This window comes from Tachypleus tridentatus, chromosome 3, assembly GCF_004210375.1.
Source record: "Tachypleus tridentatus isolate NWPU-2018 chromosome 3, ASM421037v1, whole genome shotgun sequence".
Lineage (NCBI taxonomy): Eukaryota > Metazoa > Arthropoda > Merostomata > Xiphosura > Limulidae > Tachypleus > Tachypleus tridentatus.
This window is the reverse complement of record NC_134827.1, coordinates 81,031,967-81,056,264: the sequence shown is the minus strand read 5'-3', so window position 1 is coordinate 81,056,264 and position 24,298 is coordinate 81,031,967. Positions and strand designations below refer to the sequence as shown.

At 34.0% G+C, this 24,298-nt stretch overlaps 1 protein-coding gene across 3 annotated transcripts in view; it reads left to right on the top strand.

Moving 5' to 3' along the window:
- The first annotated feature begins 571 nt into the window (after positions 1-571).
- The window catches only part of Irbp (Inverted repeat-binding protein), an 80,008-nt gene continuing 56,281 nt past the window's right edge, over positions 572-24,298 (top strand). For 2 of the 3 annotated variants that reach the window (XM_076495207.1, XM_076495210.1), the window contains exons 1-4: positions 572-711; positions 13,092-13,173; positions 14,662-14,769; positions 19,294-19,368. In XM_076495207.1, the coding sequence (XP_076351322.1) occupies positions 13,114-13,173; positions 14,662-14,769; positions 19,294-19,368 (243 nt within the window). In that variant the 5' untranslated portion in view covers positions 572-711; positions 13,092-13,113. Of the gene's footprint in view, positions 747-13,091; positions 13,174-14,661; positions 14,770-19,293; positions 19,369-24,298 lie in introns of all 3 variants that reach the window. The other variant, XM_076495209.1, reaches the window with a different exon arrangement.

The window sequence follows — 24,298 nt, the reverse complement described above, 5'->3', positions numbered from 1 at the left end:
ATTTCTACACCCAGTTACACAATCCCCTTCAAATATGTGGTCAGCTATTGGTCAGTTACCTCTTTCTTTCTTTGTGAACCTGACGATGACCGAAGAAGGTCGAAACGTTGTTCGCTTCTCTACATAAAAAATGTTCTCAACCCAAACCAGCCGTTTTTATATATAAATTTTTCTCTACAAGCGAGCTTTCTCATCATCACTGAATACATAAACTTAAATCTAACTAAGTTAGAGACATGTAAGATATCGATAGTTCCTACTGAAGCTGTAATGGCAAAACATTGAGATGATAAAGTTACATTCTGAAGATATAGGTCTTGATTCTATTTATATTTATAAAAATAATGTCTCGTAATAAAATCTAATTTCAGTTAAACAAACTTAAAAATAACAAATTGTTTTTTTCTATTCAATGGTATCAACTAAACTAAATATTAATATTTAAACGCTTCTTTTATACTGGTTCTTGTAAAGCTGTACATTTACAGAATAAGTATTTTTATCTGAGAAACAGAAACGTTAATAAATATCTAGAAATGAAAAAATACTTATAACAATTATCTCCGAAAGAGGTCTCTTTGTTCTACGCGCTACGCGTTAAGATTGATCATGAGTTTAACTCGTGTGCGGAGCTGTTTAGTTTTACAAGTGCTATTACTGTTGGAGTTAGTTTGCGTTTGTAGGAATTAGAAGGTTAATTTGGAAATTAAAGTAAGTCTAAGCCAAATTATCAAACTAACATAACGGTAACAATATTTCCTAATTTTTTATGATTAACTTTTACAATATTTTTTAACTATAAGTATTAACAAACAATTATCGCACTTTGTTGACTTTGCACATTTGTTCCGGCGTATCTCACGGTTACAAGCTTGCGTTAAAAATAAATAAATAAAAAATTGCGTTTTAGTCAATTTAGCAGCTTTGTCCAACTATTCGTGGTTGTTTGACCGACTTTGTACAGATCAAATTGAGCAAGAAAATGATCAGATTGCATCATTTTACCTCATTCAACTGAAAAAAGAAATCTTAGAGCATTTGTCCACACGATTTGATATTTTCTAAGCTTGCATCACTAATGCGCGGTAAAATTTTGTTTTTTCTAAAGCCTCACTGAAGCAGATTCCTATAAGTTGGTAATTCTGTACAAGGTAGTAAACTGTGACTGCTTTGTGATAAGCACTGAACGACAGTGCACACGCTATTGTTACATTTTGAATTGTCTGTAGCAGTAAGTTTGTATCATAACTTAACTTTTGGGCTCTTTGTAAGATAAGAAACATTTTATGCCCACCTTTGTTAACAATTAATAGATAACTAGTATTAGTAATCTGATCCTTATAACTTTCATGTCCATGCTGTAACTTACGTGTACCAATGGGTAAAACATCTGAAATCTCCTCATTTTATCAGTAAATATCTATTTTACTTGTGATTTCATTTACTGATTTTGCAATTACTACATCACTACACAAATAAATTCCTTTAATTTATGTAAGTCATAACTGAAAGTTTATTTCTCAGTTGTTGACCACATTGTGGCATCATGTCCTGTTAAAAATTTGGATTGCTATTATTGTTTGGTGAAAACAAAGTTATACATTATCTCATTGTGAAACTGTTGTTTTCTAAACAACATGATGCACAATTATTATACATGATTGGTTGTGTGTACTTGAACTATTTTTTCTAAGTTTAACATGGAACATTATGTGATTATGTATAATGTGAAGTTTGAGCTCTTTAAACAGTTTTTGAATATAATATTTTTAGTGCAGCAAGATTTTGTTTCATTTTTCAGAAAGATTTTGAAGTAACAAAACTTTCATAAACTCGTAAATTAGTGTCAAAATCTTTTTGTTTCCACTTATCTGCACATCATTTCTTAGATTTATTTGAACTTGTTTACATTTTCTTAATTACAAAGATCATAAAAAAGTAGTAATTTTTCTTACTTGTGTATGCTTATCAATATCCCAGCACATTTTATTGAAGGACAACAAACAGTAATGCAGTATGAAAACAATAACATTTACATGGAATGATGTATCGAACATTAAACAGCTAAGCACAAAACTTTATATTAGACACCAGAGTTCTTGGCAAAATATTTAAATTATATCAGTGTTATTCAGTGTAAGGGACATAGCTTTGCAGTACCAATTAACACCATTTCCTTGTTTTAGACATTTTTGGACAAAGTATATTAAAAAGTAAGACTTAAGATACTGTATTGATAGAAAAAATTCATCTTGAAAAATACAATTATCATTGTAGAAAATTACACTTGATGTACAATACTATAATCTAAGCTTATCAGAAAGGCACAAGCAATATTTTAATAATACTTCATTTGCCAATTACTTAATTCTTAAACAATGCTAATAAGAAATGGACCTTGACTTGTATAGTATCTGTTCTTTGCTAGCCCCTAGATACATTCAATATGAAACCATTCGTTGGACATTTTACATGAAACTTGAATTTCCGGAAAAGGTAGTTGAACCATATATTTTGTAAAAGGGAGAATAATTATTTCTGCTTCACATATATGAGCTTGCAAAGTCCCTGTTTAATGTGAATATTATATGAACGAGTATTTGAAGTTGTGGAATGTGTTGGTTAGGGTCTGTAAATCTACTCAATCTTATCAAAACTGACTGATGTTCATCCACTGGTGCTTTGGATAGAAAAGAAATTATTCCTAAAAGAATGCAACTAAACTTTTTCATTAGAGTGAGGTTTGTATCATGAGTAAGCTTGTACTCGGGCAAGAAGTGACTGAGGTTAATCAACAAATATTTCAAAGCAGTCATATTGAAGTAAGAAAATGGGAAATTTTGCTTGATTTCTGGTAGGTGGTTTGTTGTACATTTTCTGTATCAGGCTTTCTAAGTAAAAATCCTATTTTTCTATGTATGGTAACAATGTATTTTCAGAAATATCCACAGATTGTAGTTTCTCCATAGTCTGTTTGATGTGCTAACAATTCAAAAGTGAAATTGAGTTAAAGCTTTGTTAATGTTAAAAAATCAATAAATGGCATACTGTTCATTATCATGTTTTGAGAGAACTGATTCATAAAGATGAAAGTCTTAAAGAAAACATTCCACTTCAGACGACTACAGAATATTGACTTTTCTCATTTCAAACAGTTATTGTTGACAACTTAGTTCTGCTTAATTCATGCACTTAATTCTTGGCTTTATCTCTCCATCCTCAGAGAGCTTACCTCCATCTGTAGTTTTCACAATGTTTACATGTTTAGTGCATTGGTTGCACTATCAAGAAGTGTAAATATCCTGCTCTTATACTATCATGTATGAATGTTGCTTTGCTAGCAAGGGAACTGTCATTTGATGCAAGTGTTTGTGTCCTAATTGCATCATGAGCACGAGGACAGGTCTCCATTAAAATGTTAGACATATTTTCACTAGTGTCTGAGACTTTAATAAGTTTGACACTTGCATGATGAACATTTTCCTTTTTTCTTTCCTTTTCTTCTTTATATTATACCTTCTAATGTTTTTAAAATTTGACTGAAGTACTGTTAGAGGTGTATGTAGAAAGATGCTGGGGACATAATCAATATAGATTGGATCTGGTTGTGACTTTCCAAGATTAGCTCCTCAAAGTGGATTCTTGTACGTGGTGAGAGGATCTTTCAGAGAAGGTTCTGTACTTTCAGTTTACTTCCTCTGGGATCTGAACGTCTACCCACATGTTAGCTGTGCATGGCAACCCTTGAAGGAAAGGAGGGGATCCTGTTGGTTGTGGGTTAAAATCCTGGCATGCCACTTTGGCCTTGAATTCCTGTAGATGGACAGCCTTGAAGTGACTCTCCAGGGTCATCTGGCTGGTCCACTTGGGCTAGGATCAACCAGATATTGTGAATATTGTGTCTGATATTGGTGATTGGATATAGTGCTCTTATAACTCTGGTGTTGCTGCAATGTCCTTGTTTGGAATTATGTTGTGTACTAATATTCTGATCTTCACACTTACATTACCATGTCAACTTGCCATAGTCAAGGCAGGTTATTTGAACTGTAAGGTATGGCTATACATTCCCAACCCTCTTAGATGTTTCAAGTGTCAGCAGTTAGTTCACTTGAAGACATTATGTTGTGGTTCTTTAATGTGCTTGCTGTGCTGGGAAAGACTACGACACAAACTGAAACCACACTGTTGACTGTGGTGGTATACCCCCTCTTGCCCTATGTGGGTGGAGGAGAAAAAGGTACAACACATGAAGGCTGTGAACAGTATCTCCTACCCAGAGGCACAGAAGTTATTGTTTGCACTCTGTCAATGCTACCTTGACCCATGTGCCTTAGTTGAAGCTGGACCAGGCTAACTGGCCCTCTTTCACTGCTCTTGATCCTGCCATCATGTGTAAGCCGTTGATAGAAGACTGGGCAGCAGTCACTGACTGTATTATTCAGGCAGCTGCTCAGTGTATTCCTAAAACATTGATATGTTTTCCATGGTACCTCATCCTTGGTGGAATCTTGCCTGCCTCGTGACACAAAAAGCTAAAAAATGGGCCTGGAACATATTTTGTAGTATCCCATGCTTTCAAACTACATGGCTTTTCAGTGGTCCCATACACATGCTCAACAAGTAAGACATCAAAGCCAGAAGGAACCTTGGATTAAGTTCACAACTAGCATCTCATTTTACTACCAGTTTCAAAGTGATATGAGACAAGAATTGGAAGATCAGTGGGCAGTATACTTCTGCCTTTTTCAATCTTGCTTCCCAATAGCCAGGAAGTTGCTGATGCCTAGAGCATCACTGATCTCTTGGCAGAAGTTTTTCTCATGCATCTCGCACTTCTGCTTCACCTCCCACTTTTTTAGCTATCAAGACTTGGGCAGAGTGATCACCTCTTTACTTTCAGGCTGATTGTATCTATGACTATAATTGCCCCCTTTACACTGGTGGAACTCAAATTTGCTCTTCATCACTCTAGCAGTACATTGTAAGCTAATTTTCATTCCACATGTCAAGGGGTACAAGGGCACTGAACATCTTCTGTGTCCTCAGTTTACTATGCTAAAGATCTGTTGTGCCCTCATTCAATCAAAACTGATCTATGGGTCTCTGGTCTGTGGCTCTGCCACAGATGCTTTTGAGACCTTTGTCTCAAAACTTTTGGACCCCATTCACCATCAGGTGTTTCAGCTCTGTATAGGGGCTTACCACTCTTCTCCAGTCCTAAGTTTGTACACTGATTCACATGAACCTCCTCTGCAATTTGCAACTGCCTTTAAACTTCAAAACTTCAATCCTTACCACAGCATCCCACCTGGGGTTGTGTTTTACTTCCTCAAGTAGGCTGTGCTTTTTCAGAATAAGTGATCTGCTATTGTTTATTTTAGCCTTTGTATCCAGGCACAGCTGGATGAATTGGGTTTGACCTTGGATGATGTTGCTGTTTCCATTGGTCAGCCCATCCAACCATGGCTTATTACTATCCCCAAATGTGACCTTTCTTTGAGTCATCTGAGGAAGGTAGATACTTCTGATTGGAAATACCATCTTCTGTTTGCCATACAAATTTTGAACCATCATTCCATTCCCATTTATATCAATGGTTCGAAATTAGGTGATTCTGTGGGCTCTGGCATAATATGTTGTGTCTTGGTTGTTACACACAGGATCCCCTCTACAGTTTGTGTTCACTGCTGAACTGCATGCCATTTTTCTTGCTCTGGATCATGTAGAAGCTATGCAGTACACAAATTGTACTATTTATACTGACTCTCTTAGCTCTCTGTTGACTCTGGAATCACTTCACATTAGTTCTCACCTTATTCTCATTGATATTCAAAACTGACTGGCCCATTTCTATTTAATTCTTTTGGATACATGGCCATGTCGGTATTCATGGGAACAAGTTTGCTGACACCACTGTTAAGTCTGTCTGTTCTAGTGCTATCATGACCATGTCTGTCTTATACAAGGACTACTGTTATGTATTAAAAGCTCAACTCCACATCAGTTGGCAGTTGACTTGGAGTGAGCAACATGATAATAAGCTTTTCCAGATCAAACATTCTGTTACTGTTTGGCTGTTTTACTTTCATAAAGTTCGGAAGAAGCAGGTTGTCCTGGTTAGACTACACATTGGTAACAGTTTTTTAACTCATCATTTTCTTTTGTCTGGAGTTGATGTACCAATGTGTGGTCTGTATGACACTCTAATTACAATACCCCAAATTTTACTGTCCTGCCATTGTTACGACCATGAACGATGACACCATTTTAAACATATTTTTACCATGGGTTCACCCCTGATGTTGGACAGTGTCATTGTTGATGGTGACACTGTTCACCTTAGTTGTGTTTTTAAATTTTTGAGGTCCATTGGCCTTTTTATTTCTATTTAAGTTTTTAATTCAAAAATTGGCCTTTGCTTTGTTTTAACGTGATTCCTTTTTACATATTTTAACAATTTTACTTTTATTTTTTACTGGTTGTTTGGTGCAGATAGCCTAGTTGCTTTGCATCAATAAATGCCAAACAACCATCCTACAGTTTGATAAATTGGTCTTTTCACAGTGACCAGTGTGGTTTTCTAAGCTAATCTTTTGTGTCACCTTATCAAACATTTTTGAGAATCCAAAAACACAAAGTCCAAACCTTTTATATCCTCCAAGTATCAAGTACATTCTTGAAAAAAGAATAAAAAATGAGTGGAAAAAGGTTTTCCCATAGCAAATACATGTAAAGTGTGATGTTGTAAAGAAAGCTAACTAAATGGTTTTTATCAGAGTAGAAGAAAATAGAAAAGTGTGAAAGAATATACTCTGTTAATCCTTGAAATTACAAAGTGTATTACATAATTCAAACAGTAATATAACAAATTGCCACAATGACCTTTCTGCAATAAAAACTGCCTTCTCTCTCTACTGGCTTTGTCAACTTGAACTTCTCAGTATTTGCTCTTCAGATCCAATGTTGAAATCCATTTCAAGTCACGAAGAGCATCCAAAGTAAATTTGATCTGTGTTAATCGGTAGGTATCCTACATTCATTCACCTTCCAGTAGTTTATGCTTATGGATACATCCTTTTTCAAAAGAATGATAGGTGATTCTCATGGACTAGTACTCAATTCTGTTATTCCTTATCCCTTCATGGCTCCAGCAGGCCCATGCACATGTTGGTAGGTAAGACATCAAAGCCAGAAGGAATTTTTGATTAAGTTCACAACCAGCATATCTTCTACCACCAGTTCCAGAGTCTTATGGGACAAGATTCAAAAGGTCAATGAACAATATAATTCTGTCTCCCTCTCTATTTTGCTCTCTGATGGCCAGGACTTAGCTGATATCCAGAGCATTGCTGATATTTTAGGTGAAAGCTTTTGCCAGGTATCTAGCACTTCTGCTTCTTCCTCTACCTTCTTAGCCATCAAGACTCGGGCAGAGCAATCACCTCTTTCCTTTCACTGATTGTCTCTACAACTATAATCATCCCTTTACACTTATGGAACTCAAACTGGCCCTTCATTGGTCTGGCAGTAAATCTGTTGGACCTGATGATGTACACAATGAAATGCTGCTCCACCTATCTCCTGCTTCTCTTGCTATTTTTCTGATTGGTTTTAACTGGATCTGGCAGAAGAATGTTTTTCCTGATGCCTGGTGGCATGCAATTGTCCTACCAAGATTCATTCAAACTACCATACAATTGCTTTAACAAGCTGTCTCTGTAAGACCTTAGAGAGGATGGTTAATGTTTGTCTCATTTGGTTCCTTGAATCAAACAACCTCCTGTCGCTAATTCAGTGTGGGTTCCAACGACAGAGCTTCACCATGGGCCACCTCATTCGACTTGAAACTTCAATGAGAGAAGCCTTTCTCAAACAAAAACATTTTGTACCAATATTCTTTGACTTTGACAAGCCTTATGATACAACATGGAGGTATGGCATTTTGCGAGACCTCCATTTATATGAGTTGTGTGGCCATTTGCCCATGTTTATTAAACATATTTTATGGGCAGGCAATTTCAAGTTTATGTGGGTTCAATACTTTCCAATTCTCCTCTACAGGAACTTGGACTCCCTCAGGGCTGTGTTTTAAGTGTCACACATATCAGTATAAAGATTAATGCCATCTCTGAAGAACTCCCTCTTATTGTTGCAAACGGGCTCTATTTCAACAACTTTCACATCTTGTGTCAGTCATCGAACATAGGATATATTGAGCAGCAGCTACAGACTGTCCTTAGTCATTTACTGAAGTGGACCACAGCAAAAGGCTTTAACTTATTTCTTTCTAAAACTGTTTGCATGTAGTTTTGCTGCCAATGGAGTATTCACCCTGATTCTGAACTCCCGAACCAGTAAAATTGTGGTGCATGTGGTCCCTGAGACAAAGTTCTTAGGACTTATTTATGACTGTGAGCTGACCTTTGTATACAACACATCAAACAGCTTCAGATCAAATGTACAAGAGCACTGAACATCCTCTATGTCCTCTCTTCTACCACTTGGGAAGCAGATTGATGTTCTATGCTAAAAATACATTGTGCTCTAATTTGATCGAAACTTGACTATGGATCACTGATATATGGCTCTGCCAGGACCTCAGCCTTAAAGATGCAGGACCCCATTCATCATCAAGAACTTTGGCATTGCACTGGGACTTTTCACACTTTCCCAGTTCAGAGCTTATACCCAGAGTCTCATGAACCTTCTTTACACCTTTGCTGTTTGCAACTGTCTTTACTATATGCTTCAAAACTTCATTTCTTACCAAAGCATCCCACCTGGGGTTGTGTTTTGTTTTCTCAGTGGGCCATACTTTTTCAGAACAGACGATCCGCCATTTCTCCTTTTGGCCTTCGTATCTAGGCGCGCAGTTGGATGGATTGGGTCTGCCCTTGGATAACATTGCTATATCCACTGGTCAGCCCATCCCACCATGGCTTTGTACAGTACCCAAATGTGACTTATCTTTGTGTTATCTGACAAAAGCAGACACCCCAATTGGAAATACTGTCTGTTATTTGCTGAATATCTTTTGAACCATCTTTCCATTCCTATTTATACAGATGGTTTGAAATCAGGTGACTGTGTGGACTCTGCTCTGGTTTGTTGTGGTTCAGTGGTTGCACATAGAATCCCCTCTACAGCTTCTATGTTCACTGCTGAACTGTATGCCATTTCTCTTGCCCTGGATCACATAGAAGCTAAGCAGTACTCAAACTGCACGATTTATACTGACTCGCTTAGTTCTCAACTGGCCCTGGAATTGCTTCACGTTGGTTCACACCCTGTTCTCGCCGATATTCAAAACCGACTGGCCCATTTCTCTTTAACATCTACTTCTATCCAGTTTTTCTGGATACCAGGCCACATTGGTATTCACAGGAATGAGCTCGCCGACACTGTAGCTAAGTGTATCTGCTCTGGCACTATCATTACTGTGCCTGTACCATACATGAACTATGGTCCTGAATTCAAGACTCAGCTCCATGCCAGCTGGCAGTCAACTTGGAGTGAGCAATGCGAAAACAAGCTTTTCCAAATAAAATCCTATATTGGACTTCGTCTTGTTCCCATAAGGATCGGAAAGAGGAAGTTGTTCTAACTAGACTATGCATTGGTCACAGTTGTTTAACTCATTGTGTTCTTTTATCTGGAACTGATGCACCAATGTGTAGTCTGTGTAACACTCAGGTCACAATAAGCCACATTTTGCTTGTCACCCTTATGATTCACAACGACGGCACCATTCTAAGCATGTTCTGTCCCAAGGTTTGTTTATAATGTTGGTGTTATTGGTGATGGTGACACTGTCCACCTTGGTAGTGTTTTTAGTTTTTTAAAGGCCATTAATCTTTTTAATGCCATTTAAGTTTTTTAATTTATACTTTATGCCTTTTTAATGTGGCTCCCTTTTAAAAAATTGCAGTTCATATAGTTTAATTTGAAATTAAAAACTGACCGTAACATTAAGTAACTCGAAACCAGGACTGGAAAAGCCAACTTCAGGTGACTGCTGGTGGTTTTTGTATTTGCATGTTAGTCTTTCTGGTGAGTTGTTATTATTACAGTCACGCTAAAGAAAGTCCTTTACAACTTGACTTACTGTGGTTTTTCTCTTGATGTTGTAGACTAGATGTAAACATTGGTTTTATGCTATTTTTTAACTTTGTCTTGTTTTACCTTAATTTCCTTTTATGAATTTTACTGAATTTACTTTTACCTTTTTTACTGGATGTTTGGCGCAGATAGCCTAGCTGCTTTGTGTCGTGAAACACTAAATCAACCAACCAACATTCAAAACGAACTGGCCCATTTCACTTTAATATCTACATTTTTTCTGGATACCAGGCCACATTGGTATCTGCAGGAATGAACTTGCCAACACTGCATATAGATTTAACTGCTCTGGCACTATCACTGCTGTGCCTGTTCCATACATGGACTATGGTCCTGTATTCAAGGGTCAGCTCCATGCCAGTTGGAAAGACCAACTTCAGGTGACTAATGCTGTAAATCATCCTGGGGAGTTATAATTAAAATTTTGCTACAAGTCTTTTAAAACTTTAATTACCTTACTTTCTGAAAATAACCATAATGCCAAATTACTTGGAACCAGGACTGGAAAGACCAACTTCAGGTGACTAACGGTGGTTGTTGAACTTACCTGTTAGTCTTCCTGGCAAGTTATGATAATTACAGTTATGCTACAGAAAGTCTTGTACAACTTGTATTACTGTAGTTTTTCTCTTACTGGTATAGACTAGAAGTAAAAATTGGTTTTAATGCTTTTTTTAAAAACTTTGTTTTGTTTTACTTTAATTTCCTTTTGTGAATTTTACTAATTTTACTTTAACTTTTTACTGGATTTTTGACAGAGATAACTTAATTGCTTTGTGCCATAAAACACCAAACCAATCATAAACCTGGAATTATACATTCTTGTCCTCTGATGGTGTGAATTGATAATGGTTTCTCCTTTATAAAAACTGTACTTGAAAAAACATCCAGTTTTTTAACATTATTAAATTGCTGTTTCTTATAAATCAATTTGGATTGCCTTTTTTATTTTTAACCAGATCTCATGCACAACCCTGTTTTTGTAAATCTTTAAATGTATCTGTCCTTTCATGTTTTTATGATGGTTACTACTGTTTTGTGTTTTTTTTATCTTCAGTAATCCAGTTTTACCCTTGACCTTCCCTGTTATTGTTTTAGATATCTGTTTAGGATCATACTTATCTTTAATTAAACGTTTACATTTAAAATTTTCTGGATCATTAAATTATCATTGAATTAGGAAATAAAATTTCATTTTTTTATTCAACATACATGTAGTTCAAGTTCAAATCTAATTATAAAATGATCATCCTTTCCCAAATGTTCCATACTTCAGTTTTTGAAATCACATCTCTATTAATTGTTAGCAGTAAATCTAAAATTGAATTGCCTTCTGTTGGTTTTCTGACAATTTGATAAAGAAAACCATCCTGAATTATTTCAAGAAATCACTTTTCCTCAATACTTGACTGATACAAACCCAATCATTGTGAGTTTAAAATCAGAGCTTTTCATAATTATTGTGTTAGTGTTATTAGTAGCAACCCAGTTTTACAATTTATCTCAACAGTTCTGACCAAGTGTCTTATAAGAATCGTTAATCATGAACTTTCTACCCTTAAAATTCCAGATTTTAGCCAAATATATTCAATCATTTGACTACAGTTTTTTGTTTTCAATCCCAACAAGCTGCAGTTTATTCCTCCATTTCTTCTTTGTAAAAGCATCACTGTTAAAAAAAACAAGTTGTAACCTTGAATTTCAAATTTATTTTTATAATTATTTATAATTACTTCTAAGTCTCATTATATAGTAGTGTTTATTTTAAACATTTATTTCTGTATATGCTTAACATTATAACAACAGCATTTAAGTTTATTATTAGATCAGTTATGTTCTTCAAATCTGAGAAAACTTGTCTTCAAGACTGTTATTGAACCTATGGTCTGAATATTCTAGGTGCAAGATTAATCTATCTTCAATGAATATATTTAGTGCTTCCACAAATTTCCTTTAACCTAACTTGATAGAAATTGTAGCCCTATACTAGCATTTAATTAACTATTACCCTGAAAACTACCCAGCAGGTCTAACCTGTTTCATTTAGCATACCTCTAACAATCTATCATTTAAGCTTTCACTCTTGCTAAGTAACTTAATCTTGCATCTATTCTGAGAGATCACTCCCACAACTGTAAAAAGAGACCATATGTATGTTTCTATCTGTATACTTTTAAAGAACTTCTTTTGACTTACAGTTTTCATCTCATTTTCTTGTACCTATGCTACAAAAAGAAAGTGTTCCAGCAACTAAACTGTCATCATACCCTATGATGTCTTGTATTTAGGATCTGGCAAACAACTTATAGTCCTAGTCTTCCAATGCTCATTAATATAAATAATTTTATCAATATATTGTGAAGGGATAGACAAATATGATTATGTAACAATGCATGGGTGAATGTGGAGTGTCTCATCACTCACACAACACTACCTTTATGTTTTATAAATTTTGTGCATATAAATATAAAATAACATAAGGAACAAAACATTTTATACCCAAAGCACGAGTTTCCCTCATAGTAGCTATTAATGTAAATAAAATAATAAACTGTGTATTTCCAGAATTTGATTTTATTAGTTCAGTATCTCACTGTTACAGTTTTGTGAGGATACATTACTAACCTATAGGTTCACTAGTCCTGTTGAAATCAAATTTAATTTCAAGTGAATTAGTGAACTTGTAGAATATCTATCTTGTGATGAATTGTAATAACAAACTATTGAGAAAATGAAGATATATTCTGCAAGGATGGGTATTTATTTTATTACATTAATATGAATTTCTGTTTAACTGTTTGCAAAAATAACCTTTTCTAAAGCTAAGTGCTTTAATGGTAGTTAGCTAGAGAGTAGTTATTAATAAGTTTAAATATTATGTGTAATTGGTGAATTTAACATGTTTCTGTTGTGTTTCTAAATGTTTTGTAATTTATTAAATTTTTATAATGTTTATCTTTGGTATACAGGCTGCTATTCTTAGCATTTTAAATGGATGGAAACTGGAGAGATCGAGATGAAGATGAAGAGGAAGAAAATGGAGCATTAAATGTAAAATTATAATATATTTACATTGAATAAACATATTAAAGTCTTGTGAATTAATTTAAGCAGCTCTGTAAAACATATTCTGTGATTTCAAAATATGAGAAATTCACATTGTATTAAAACATCATACTTTATTTTTTCTATGAACCAATAAAAATGTTTAAATTAAAAGTAATAAGTTATCATTTGCAAATAAATGAGTCAATAAAAGGATATAAAACAGACTTACATTACAAACACCATTAGATTGTAAACTGTATTGATGAGAAAACCCATTTGTAGAGAACATTATATGTTTAAAAATGGCTGGTATGGGTAGAGAAAGTACTAGTAGAGGAACAAAAAAAGTTTTGACCTTCTTCAGTCATTGTCAGGTTCACTAGTGCTTTCTTTACCCATATCAGCCATTTCAAAATATACTATTAGATTTCGTATTTTTTAAAGAACATGCCTGTCATTTCATTTGGGAAGGGAGGAGGAATGTAATTTGATACCAAAATTGTTGCTTTATTAACTTAAGGACTGAAAAAAAAAAGTAGAACAAACCAGCTAGGAAAGTATAATCAAAATCTTATAATCCTAAAGTTATGCTTTGTTTGACAAAGGAATTTGAATTAATATGAACATTGATATATTTTTCAAACCTTAGTATATCCATACACATAACACCCACCCACCCATAAACACACAGAGATAGATATGAATTTTGTTACTTGTAACATCAATATTCATTCTTTGATAGATTATTTAGGCAGAATATTCATGATGAAAATTTTAGAATGGACGACAACTGCCCGACGTGGAGACACAAGCATAGAGAATGTTTCAAAAGTCTTCCGCCTTCTCTCTTCAAGTCAGTGTGTGTGTTGGTGTTGTCAGTCTTTTATAGTGTTCTGGTGGATTAAAGATGGCACAAGGCTCATGAAAACACAAAATTCAGCCATTGCAGAGCATTCAATGTCAACTGGACACAGAATAAACAGGTAGAAAACTAGAATCATCGACACAGACAAATTCTGGAAGGCAAGAAAAATCAAAGAATCATTTTATATTAACACTATTTAACCTTCATTAAACAGAGATTCTGGATTAGAGGTGAGTAACCTGTGGCTACCATTGATTAAATCTACAGGAAAACTTTCCCCAATCAGAAACAGTGATAATCCAACCAATCCTAGCATTCTCTCCACAATCTACCAAGACACTATAAAAGACCAACAACACCTACACACACACACACACACACACACACACACACTGACTTGAAGACAAAAGGCGGTAGACTTTTGAAACATCATCCTCTACATTTGTGTCTTCACAACAGGCAGCTGCTGTCCATTCTACAAAGTTTCATCAATATTCATTAAGAAAAGGTTTCAGGTTAATATAAATAATTTTATTGGAGTGAAGAAAGTAGTTTGTAACTATAAAATGAGGTAAATGAGACAGTATATGGCATGTTGTCTTACATTCTCAAAACCTATTTTTCAGTATATTCAGACTGGACGAGACAGCTTGATTTTCCTGATTGATGTGACAGAGAGCATGTTTGTGAAAAGTGAAGAAACTGGGAATATTCCTTTTTATTTGAGCATAAAGGTACTTTTCAAACAAATGCTTTTATTGTGATTTAAATATTAAATAATAACAATCTAAATTTGTTTAATCATTTTAATTCTGGTAACACTTTAACTAATAGTTTTATTGAAACAAATGAAAAAAGGTAAACTCCTGCTTTCATGAACAAGGATAAAAAAATTTATTTACAAAAATATTACATTGGACATCTGATGAAAATTAGTTCAACTCTGTCTTCAGTAGTTTAAACTTTGTAGCCCTACATAGTATGAATACTTGGGTACAATGTTTCACTTAGTCTTGACCACCAGTTTAATATCTTCACTAAATACTGAAAATTGTTTGTATATCAAGGTGTCAACTGATACAACACAGCCCAAATGATAGATTTTCAGTGGATTATTTCTCTGAAGCAACTTCACATTTAATATTTTTTATGTAACTCGTGTTTTTTTGTTTTTTTTGCTCTTTTACAACAAAAGAATAATTTCTCGTGTAAGAACATCCAATTCATGACCTTTTTTTTAAAAAAAAAAATTTTTAATGGTTTGCCTAGTTAATTTATCATAGAAAAACTTCTCCACTTCATAGACTTTAGATATTCACTGGATTATCCAAAGAATCTTTGATATTTTCCTTATCTTTGAAGCATCTTCACATGATGTTTTACTGGTATTCTGTGGTTTCTTATCCACAGTCTTTTGTGTTCTTCCAAACATATTTAATGGATTTTAAATGTTTTCAACAATTTCAACATTAAAATTTGATTAACCATATTCAAGGTTCTAGGCATTAGCAGTTTTTGCTGTTGAAATGCAAACTTTTCTTTTTTCTGCAATTTTTTTTGGAAACTTTCTTACCATATTTTTAGCTTTCTTCTCTTGGCTATCTCATGGCTATATACACATAATTTCTTGTACTGTACTTAAAGAACTTTTTCACTTTGCAGTTACAACTTATAAGAGGCTGATGTTCTGTAATGTTTGACATATGTTTTTTTACAGTTTAAAAAAACTGTGGCAAAGTATGTTGAATAAGTTCTCAGTAAAACAAGAGGGAATCCTTAATTGCTGCAGAACTTGAAATTCTCTTAGGCACGGTTAGAGTAAATTAATCTGAAAGGCCTGTTTTTAGTTTTATTAGCTATATTTTTGTACACCAGCAACACTTTGGGTGTGGTCAAATATGTCACTTGAAAGGGTTTGACCTCTCAAGTCCAAAAACCTGTAATTAGAGATAATCTTAAATCAGTCAAGAGATAATGGAGCTATGAGCTAAAACTTTGTACTTGATAAACTCGGCCATTCTGTGAGCCACCATGTAACAACTAAAAATGTTAACATCATTTTATCTTTTAAGTGAATTCAAAATTTTTCAAATAAACAATTGCAACAAAAATGGTGATAAAGTTATTATGAGATGTAACATTTAAATAAATACAACTTTAATAAATTATTAATATTTTACAACTAGTGCTTACTGTTAGTAAATGGAGGCTTGGAGAGAATGTGTGTCTACTAAAATATTTGATGTTAACTGTTTAAAACCATGACCTGAATATACACTGCTGCACTGATTAACTGGCTGTGTTGTGTCACTGGAATTGTGTGATAGAAGCAAATTATTCAAAAAAGTTACATTCAATTTCTGATGCTACTTCATTGGTTTTATTATTCCTCATAAGAAATTTGGGTTAGAATGAAAATAATATTACAACGTATTTTAAACTTTTTATTGATTTATAATAAAATTTTGAACCGTATTTCAAAACCTGTTCTGATGATTAATGATGAAACCGAGTACCTTTTATTTTCTACGAGTAAGATTGAAAATTTGTCTCACAGTATTGAAAATGCTTGAAGTTCCAAAACATATTTATCTCCACTACCACTAACGATTACCCTACTGCCAAAGTTTCTTCTTTACCAGTCTGAACATTATTCTGGTTTTTTTCTTGCTTATTCCAAACTTTTATACCCTCCTCAACTGCTCTTGGCAATAACTGTTTTGTAATACTCTCCACCTATGTCAGTGTGCCCTCTATCCTGGTACTGTATATAAGCACCTCATTCAGATAATTTTATCACTTTTTCTCAGCAAAGCATCTCTAACAGATTTCTCAGTATTATAATTGTTCTGAGATATTTTGAATTTTGTTATCTAGTTGGTTTGTAACAATAATAAGAATAAAACAAAAACAAAGAGTTGAGTCTCTTCCACTTCTCTCTAGTGTTGCACAACAGTTGGGGAAGGTCACTGATAGTTGAAACTATCTGTGATCTTATTCATAATGAGATGGAGACATATATTCAAATCTATGGGGGGCTCTGGGGCTGTATTTGAAAGCAATCATTGACATTTTGGAGATACTTTTGAGTAACTTATCCTATCCCTTCTTTCAATCTGTTGGATTTTCAGCACTCCTGTGGATCGGTGGAAAGTTTACAGACTCGCAGCTCCAGGGTTCGATTCCCTTGGGTGGACGCAGCAGTAGACTCGCATGTATTTCACTCTTACAAAACAATTTATCAAGGTCTTTAAAAGACTTTAGAAAAAAGGAAATGGAGATCATTTTGGGATAAGCTGTCCTTGATTTCTTTTTCTTCTATTCCTTTGGTTGAGTAAGACACACAATGCCATTCAGTCTGCAGATGGAGGAGAAGGTTTGTTCACTTTGATATTGCTTACTTTTTCATCATGATTCCAGTAGTTTAACATATTTCTCTATGATTATGGGTTGGGATCCAGTCAAAAGTATATCTATATATAATGTTGGGGTCCAACTATTCTAACCACCAATGTGGGATATACGGATCGAGACCCTTAAATTCCAATCCAGAAGAGTGTATCTTTGTCTAACTGGTTGGGTCTGGCCTATAGTAATGATCACTCACGTACAATTCCATCTTTGATACATAAACTAAATTTAAGGTGAAGAGCATACCTCTTCTGGAAATAGTGCACTCAGGTACCACTCTTATTTTGGTATAGCCTTGACCTGTTCAGATTCTTTCTGTATGAATAATGCTCTCACTTACCCCTCAGTGTGGGATTCTAGCTATAAGTGGCAGCAGAGATAAGTATGTTTTGGAAGTTAACATTTTCCCAAATCAAAAATATATTTTAATAATGCTTATCTCTGCTGATACTCTCCCACCCTTCCTCCCCACTAAAAGCTGGTGTTAGACTGTAGCAGCCTCAAGAAAGTAATACAATTATCTGAATGAAGTACATTTATACAGTATCAAGATAGAGGGTGTATTGATATAGGTGAAGTGTATGGCAAGATAATGATCACCAAGGGCAATTGAATGATGTATAAAAGACTGGAGCAAACAAGAAAAATCAGTTTAATGAATAGATGGACAAAGAAGCCCTGGTGGTAAAGTAAAGTAATTGCTGTAAGTGTCAGAAGAGGTAAATGTTATTGGAAATATATTTTAAATTTAAGAAAATATTAAGTTTTTTTAACTATATTTGTGAGACCAAATCATGGGTTGTGGAAGTAGTAAAATGTAGTGATAGTAGTTTGAGATAAAAAGTTATTTTATGTGGAAATGGCTGTTTCACTAATGTAGAGAGAGATTAACTAGTAACCTGATTTATATTAAAGAAAACTATAATGTTTTCATATTAAAGTTAGAGAGTAGAGTTTCAAGTATAACAATGATTAAAACTTGATGATGAAACTAAAAAGTTCCTCAACATTGTTGCAAAAATAAACAAATACATTTACTGCAAATGCTTCAATATTTTTCTAAATCTCAGGGTACAGAACACCTTAGCTCGTGATGTTTAATAATAATAATACATGTGTAATATCTATATAAATAATACACTTGCATTTGTCTATCTGGAATATTTCCTGCAAATTTCATGATCAAATGCAACAACTCACATGCTGATAAAAAGGACTTTGTAATGCATCTGGGTTACATATTAGTTTTTTCATTCAGGATCACTTGGTTTTTTTTTTTGCTTTGTTAAACTTTGATGCAACTAATATATCAGATGATCATGAAGTAGTGTTGTCAGTGTGTGACAACTGGTTTCAATTTCAAGTTTTTAATTTGCAAAGTATTTCATACAAACAACACTCATCTCGCATGTAATGTTCTAAAAAATTAATATTTTGCTAATTACAATTTTTGTGAGCTTTCATGATTTATTTTGGTAAAACAATATACATGCTTATCACTTTAACATCCATCCAGTCATTACATCTTCAGCTAAGTTTACCTCCATTACAGTTTTGCATTTACTGTACAATAATTTAGCTTTATTTCATCTTGTAGACTGCCATAAACACTTTTTAGCTACTTTTTCTTTAGTATAAGTTTTATTCTTTGTTTAAACTTGTAAACCTTGACACATTATGGAATAGTTTGCACTGTAGGAACTTTTAATGAAATGAAGTTTAGAGTGAAAGATTCACTGTTTCATCCCAGGATAAAAATGGTAAATTGCATCACTAATGCATTATTTGGTATTTATTACTTGAAATGTGGAATTAAAAAATGTTAACAATGTTATTCTTTATTGTAGTGTTTGAAGACAACATTAGAAAACAAGATCATCAGTAGTGAGAAAGATTTAATTGGAGTTATTTTTTTTGGCTCTGTAAGTACTATTTTGTGTATAAACTTGCTATTAATTTAATTTTGTGTTGTAGGAAGTGCATTGATTCTGTTTTTAATAAAGTTAATTCTTTTGGAATGGACTTGGTCTCTGGGACCAACCTTGTAATCATTTTGTACTTGTTATAGTTTTCATGCTGTGACTTTTAAATCATAAGCATATGTTAACAAAATTTGGCAAATTATCAATAGACATTACAGTTCTTTTATATGCAAAATATTTTTTTTCTGTTGAGTGTTAAGGTTTGTTAAGCAATGTTTTCTCCTGCTTTTTTTTTTCTTTTCACATGATGCCCATCCAACATGGAAAGTAATTTGCCTTTTAAGGTTAAAAATACTGTATCATAAAGTTTTTCTAATTTCACAGGTGAAATCTTTAGTGTCCATATAGTACTGAATGTTTTTTAATGAAAACAAACTTTATATTTTATCTGTTATTTTCACTAACAAATCTATGTATTGATTTGTTAGGTTTGACGAACCTCATAACCACCAACTTATTATTATTATTTTGTTTTAGGATGACAAAAAATTATATCAGAAAGCATAAATGTTTACACAAAATAACTTAAATCTGATTTGTACATATTACTTTATTATATTGACCTATTAGCCATGCCTGGCTAACAGCACAGGAGTTACAATGACTTGGTGCACATGCACTCATGTTATCATATTCAGTAATATAAAAGTGACCTTTAATCTTTACAAAGTGAACCTATCTTGGCTGTGTTTTAGTAGACAAGTATATTGTACAGTACAGTCACGTTTCAATTATTATGCATTGTATATGCATATAGATTATTACTGTTTAGAAAAAAGTTATTAAACTTATCTTTCATAAAGCATGGAATAGCAAATAAAGAAGTAAAGCAAACAATTATCTCTTATTGTTACAACCTGTGTACTCAGTTGCTGCTTGCTGTAGGCTGCTAATTAAGCCTTTTAAAATTGTGCATGTGGTGGATATGAAATCAAATATTTTTATTTATATATTTATATAACCAAAAAAATCACAAATTACTATATTGATACCATAGAACTACTTTATAATTATAATTTATTGAGCTTATTAACTTAGCTGTATCTTGGTGTAAAAAGTGAAATTTTGAGCATGCTGAAGACAAACCTACCTGCTTGAAATCTATGTTAGAAAAACATTAAAATGGTTGAGAAAACCACAAGAGTACATTTTGAGCTTTCACCCGGTTATTCATGTACCATATATTGACGTAAATGTATACAAGAGACCATTTTCAAACGTGGAAAGAGGTGAGCAGCGACTCTGTGTGTGATTTAGTGTGTAAGAGATATTTCAGTACAATGTAAAGATTTGCGGTTCTTATTGTCTACCTTTTCAGCATTCAATATTTACTTTTAAATTAAGAAACTGAATAACATACATCAAAACTTAAATTATAATTTATAATTTGATACCAAACTCAGTGACATAAATTCAAGAAATAGTAGTTCAATAAAATTTTGAATGCTAGTCAATAAACATAATGACATAGCCTTTGACCCATGACCCATCTGGAAAGGGTTAAACTAATACATATATAACAACCATTAGAATATAACTAAAATTAAACAATTATTTTTCATTATTAGTCCTAGTTGTCAACATTCATAACGGGTAATATCTGTAGTCATAGCACCCAAGTGCATTGTGGATATTCCACCTATCGTATAAAATCCAGTCACTGATGGTAAACAAGAAAACAGTTATTAAAAATTTGATGAGGGTTTGGAGACGAATTCTTACACCCACAACATCTCAGTTCCTAGTGCCTTTTGATTCTGTATCCAGTTATGGGAAGGTGGTTACCCATAATACTCAGACATAACCTTAAAGAAATAATATTGCCCTGAAATTTCTACAAAGTAAAACTACCAAACTACACCATTTTTTACAAGATTGATGTATGAATGTATAAGCATGTAAAATGGCTGTGTTTTAGTGGACTAGTAATTTGTACAATACTGTTACATTTCAATTAATTTGTATATATATATACATTATTACTATTCACAGATAAGTTCTTAAACTCATTTTTTGCAAAACAGAAAAGTGTATAAAGAAGTAAAGCAAATGATTATCTCTTCTAGCTCTGACATTTGCACTTTGATTGCTGCTTTGTAACTAAGATGTTTTAGGGTCTACAAAGTTTTGAGCATACTAAAGACTCAACTTACCAGCTTGAAGTTTTGTATTGAAAGAACAAGATGGCATTGTATGACATGAAAATGGTTGAGTAAGCCACTAGGGGACATCCTGAGCTTTTGATTGGACAGAAGTATATAAATAAGTGTCCCAGAAATGGAAAGAGGTGGGTGGAGCTACTGTTTGTGAAGGAAAATCTTGAGTGCATGTCTTTTGAAATAAAGACAGCAGATTTCAGTGATGTTGATGAATTTACAGCTGCATCTTCAGTCTCTGTCACATCCTTTCCTAATATTTTCAGTCAAGTAAATCAAGTACAATGCATACAAGAACATAAAAATTAAACATTATAGTAAATTATTTTTAAAATGCTGTGATCATTTACACTAAAAATAGTTTTCTGTTGGGGTCATTGCTAAAAATTGTCAAATGTTTTATACTGAAACAGGAAAATGTTTCAGTGTACAATGCTGATTCAGAATGCTCATAGAAATGATTCTCAATGAAGTGTTTGGTAAATATAAATGCTGTTTAAAGGCACTTGAACTCAGAAGTAAAGTTTGAAAAGATTTGTTTTTTAATATAATACTGGTACTGTATGTATTTTAGTTTTAGGTATGAAAAAGCATTTTCTTAAGCTATGGTTTCTATTTCATACCATATTTTATTGTTTCTTGTAGGATAAATTGTTCCATTTTGCATCACATAGACAAAGTTTACTTTAATATGATACTTATTCCCTACCCATTTCTTATTAATTTTATAAAGGAAAATTCCCCTTTGTATGTCATTCCATTGAAAGTTGCAACTTTCTGGTCTGTGATTCTGACGTATAATGATGACTTTCCGTACCCATGGAAGCTGTTTGAAATAAACCCACAGTGATTGCCCCTCCAGGCAACATGTGACAGTTTTAGCTTTTGAACCTGCATGATGCTTTTAATATCCCTGTTCAATTTAACCTTCTTATGCAACATCCTTCACGAGATATGATGCACAAAACTGTGAAAAAAAACCTCTCCATTCTCAGAAAAATATGAGAATATAAAATAATTTAATTCATTTGTACAAGTTTATAATAATCCTCAAAAGATCTTTAAAAAAAGTAATTATAATAACAAGTGTATGCGACAAAGTAGAAAAGTGCACATCAAGAATGTGCCCAGACTTTAGATGTGTATATAAAGCTCTAATAAGCAGGTTTTAAGAACTATTAAGATAAGGTTTTAACTTCTGTTTAACATCATTTTGTAAATTAATAGGTGGAGTTCAGAAATTTTACTTTGTCAAAATTTTTAGGGTAGTATGTATGTGGCTGATTTGTAACTTTTTTCTTGTGAGTATATGTACTGCTCAAGGTGAAGGACTGCATTGGAAAACATTCTCTTTTCTTGTTAATGGAAAGAAAGCTGAAACTGTTAAATACCAAATTATGAGAACATATCAAGATTTAAGGAATTCCTCCTTGCATAAGGACTAAAGGTCAGTTTTATGTCACTGGACTCCTCGGAGTGGATTCTTGTATGTGGTGAGGGGATCTCCCAGGGAACGTTCTGTTCTTTTACTTTACCTCCTCTGGGAACTAAACATCCACCCACGTGTTTGCTGTGTGTGGTGACCCGTGAAGGAGAGGAGAGGATCATGGTGGTTGAGGGGTCCGACCCTAGTGCACTAGAATTCCTGCAGATGGGTAGTCCCCCTTGGGTCAGTCGGCTGGTCCTAATGGGCTAGGGTCAACCAAGTACCAGTGTTGGATGTTCTTAACAGGTGTTATGGACATTGTATCTGATGCTGGTGTTTGGGTATAGTGCTCACAAAACCCTGGCATTGCTGCAGTGTCCTCATTTGACATTGTAGTGCATCCCCTCATAGGGCTCCATGGTGGGTGGGGTCAGTGGGCACCGAAATATTCTCTTTTTTATTATGGATCTTCCAAAAAAAAACTTAAATAAAATAATGAAAACAGTCCATAGGTAAATGATTACATCTTGAAGATTCTGAGCAGCAATCTTCAACATCTGTAACACCTGTACCTCATTTTCTTGTACTACTTTCTCGTTCAGACAAACATTTAGGGCAAATGTCTTCCTTTTTCATTCAAAAGGGACTAGAGGGACCTGCTGGCTCTCCAGAGTCAGTAAAGAAGCTTCACTCTGGTGACATATTAGTGGAAACATCCACATCTCAACACATTCAACTCCTCTTGCATTCAAAAGTGATTGGGTATATACCTATTGAGGTTATGCCTCATGCTACTTTGAATTTGTCATGAAGAGTTATTATTGAGAGGGATTTGAAGAACATCCCTGAGTCAGATATTTTCACTGGTTTCTCCACCCAAGGAGTTTCTACAGTGAGGTGTGTCTCCACTCGCATAGATGGAATTATAATGCCGATCCAGGTTCTCATTCTGACATTTACATCACCACACCCACCTGCCACCATCAAGGCAGGCTATCTTAATTGCAAGGTATGGCCATACATTCCAAATCCTCTCAGATGTTTCCAGTGTCAGCAGTTTGGTCACTTGAAGACGTCATGTTGTGGTTCTTTGAAGTGTGCTTGTTGCCAAATGAGTGCGAAACGGACCCTCATTGCGTCAATTACAATGGCTCTCACCCATCCTACTTTTGTTCTTGCTGTAAATGGTTGGACAAAAAAGAGGTGCAACATTTTAAAACAATTTATAACATTACTTATCCTGAGGCTCACAAATTGCTGTCCACCACTTCATCTCAGGCATGTACTT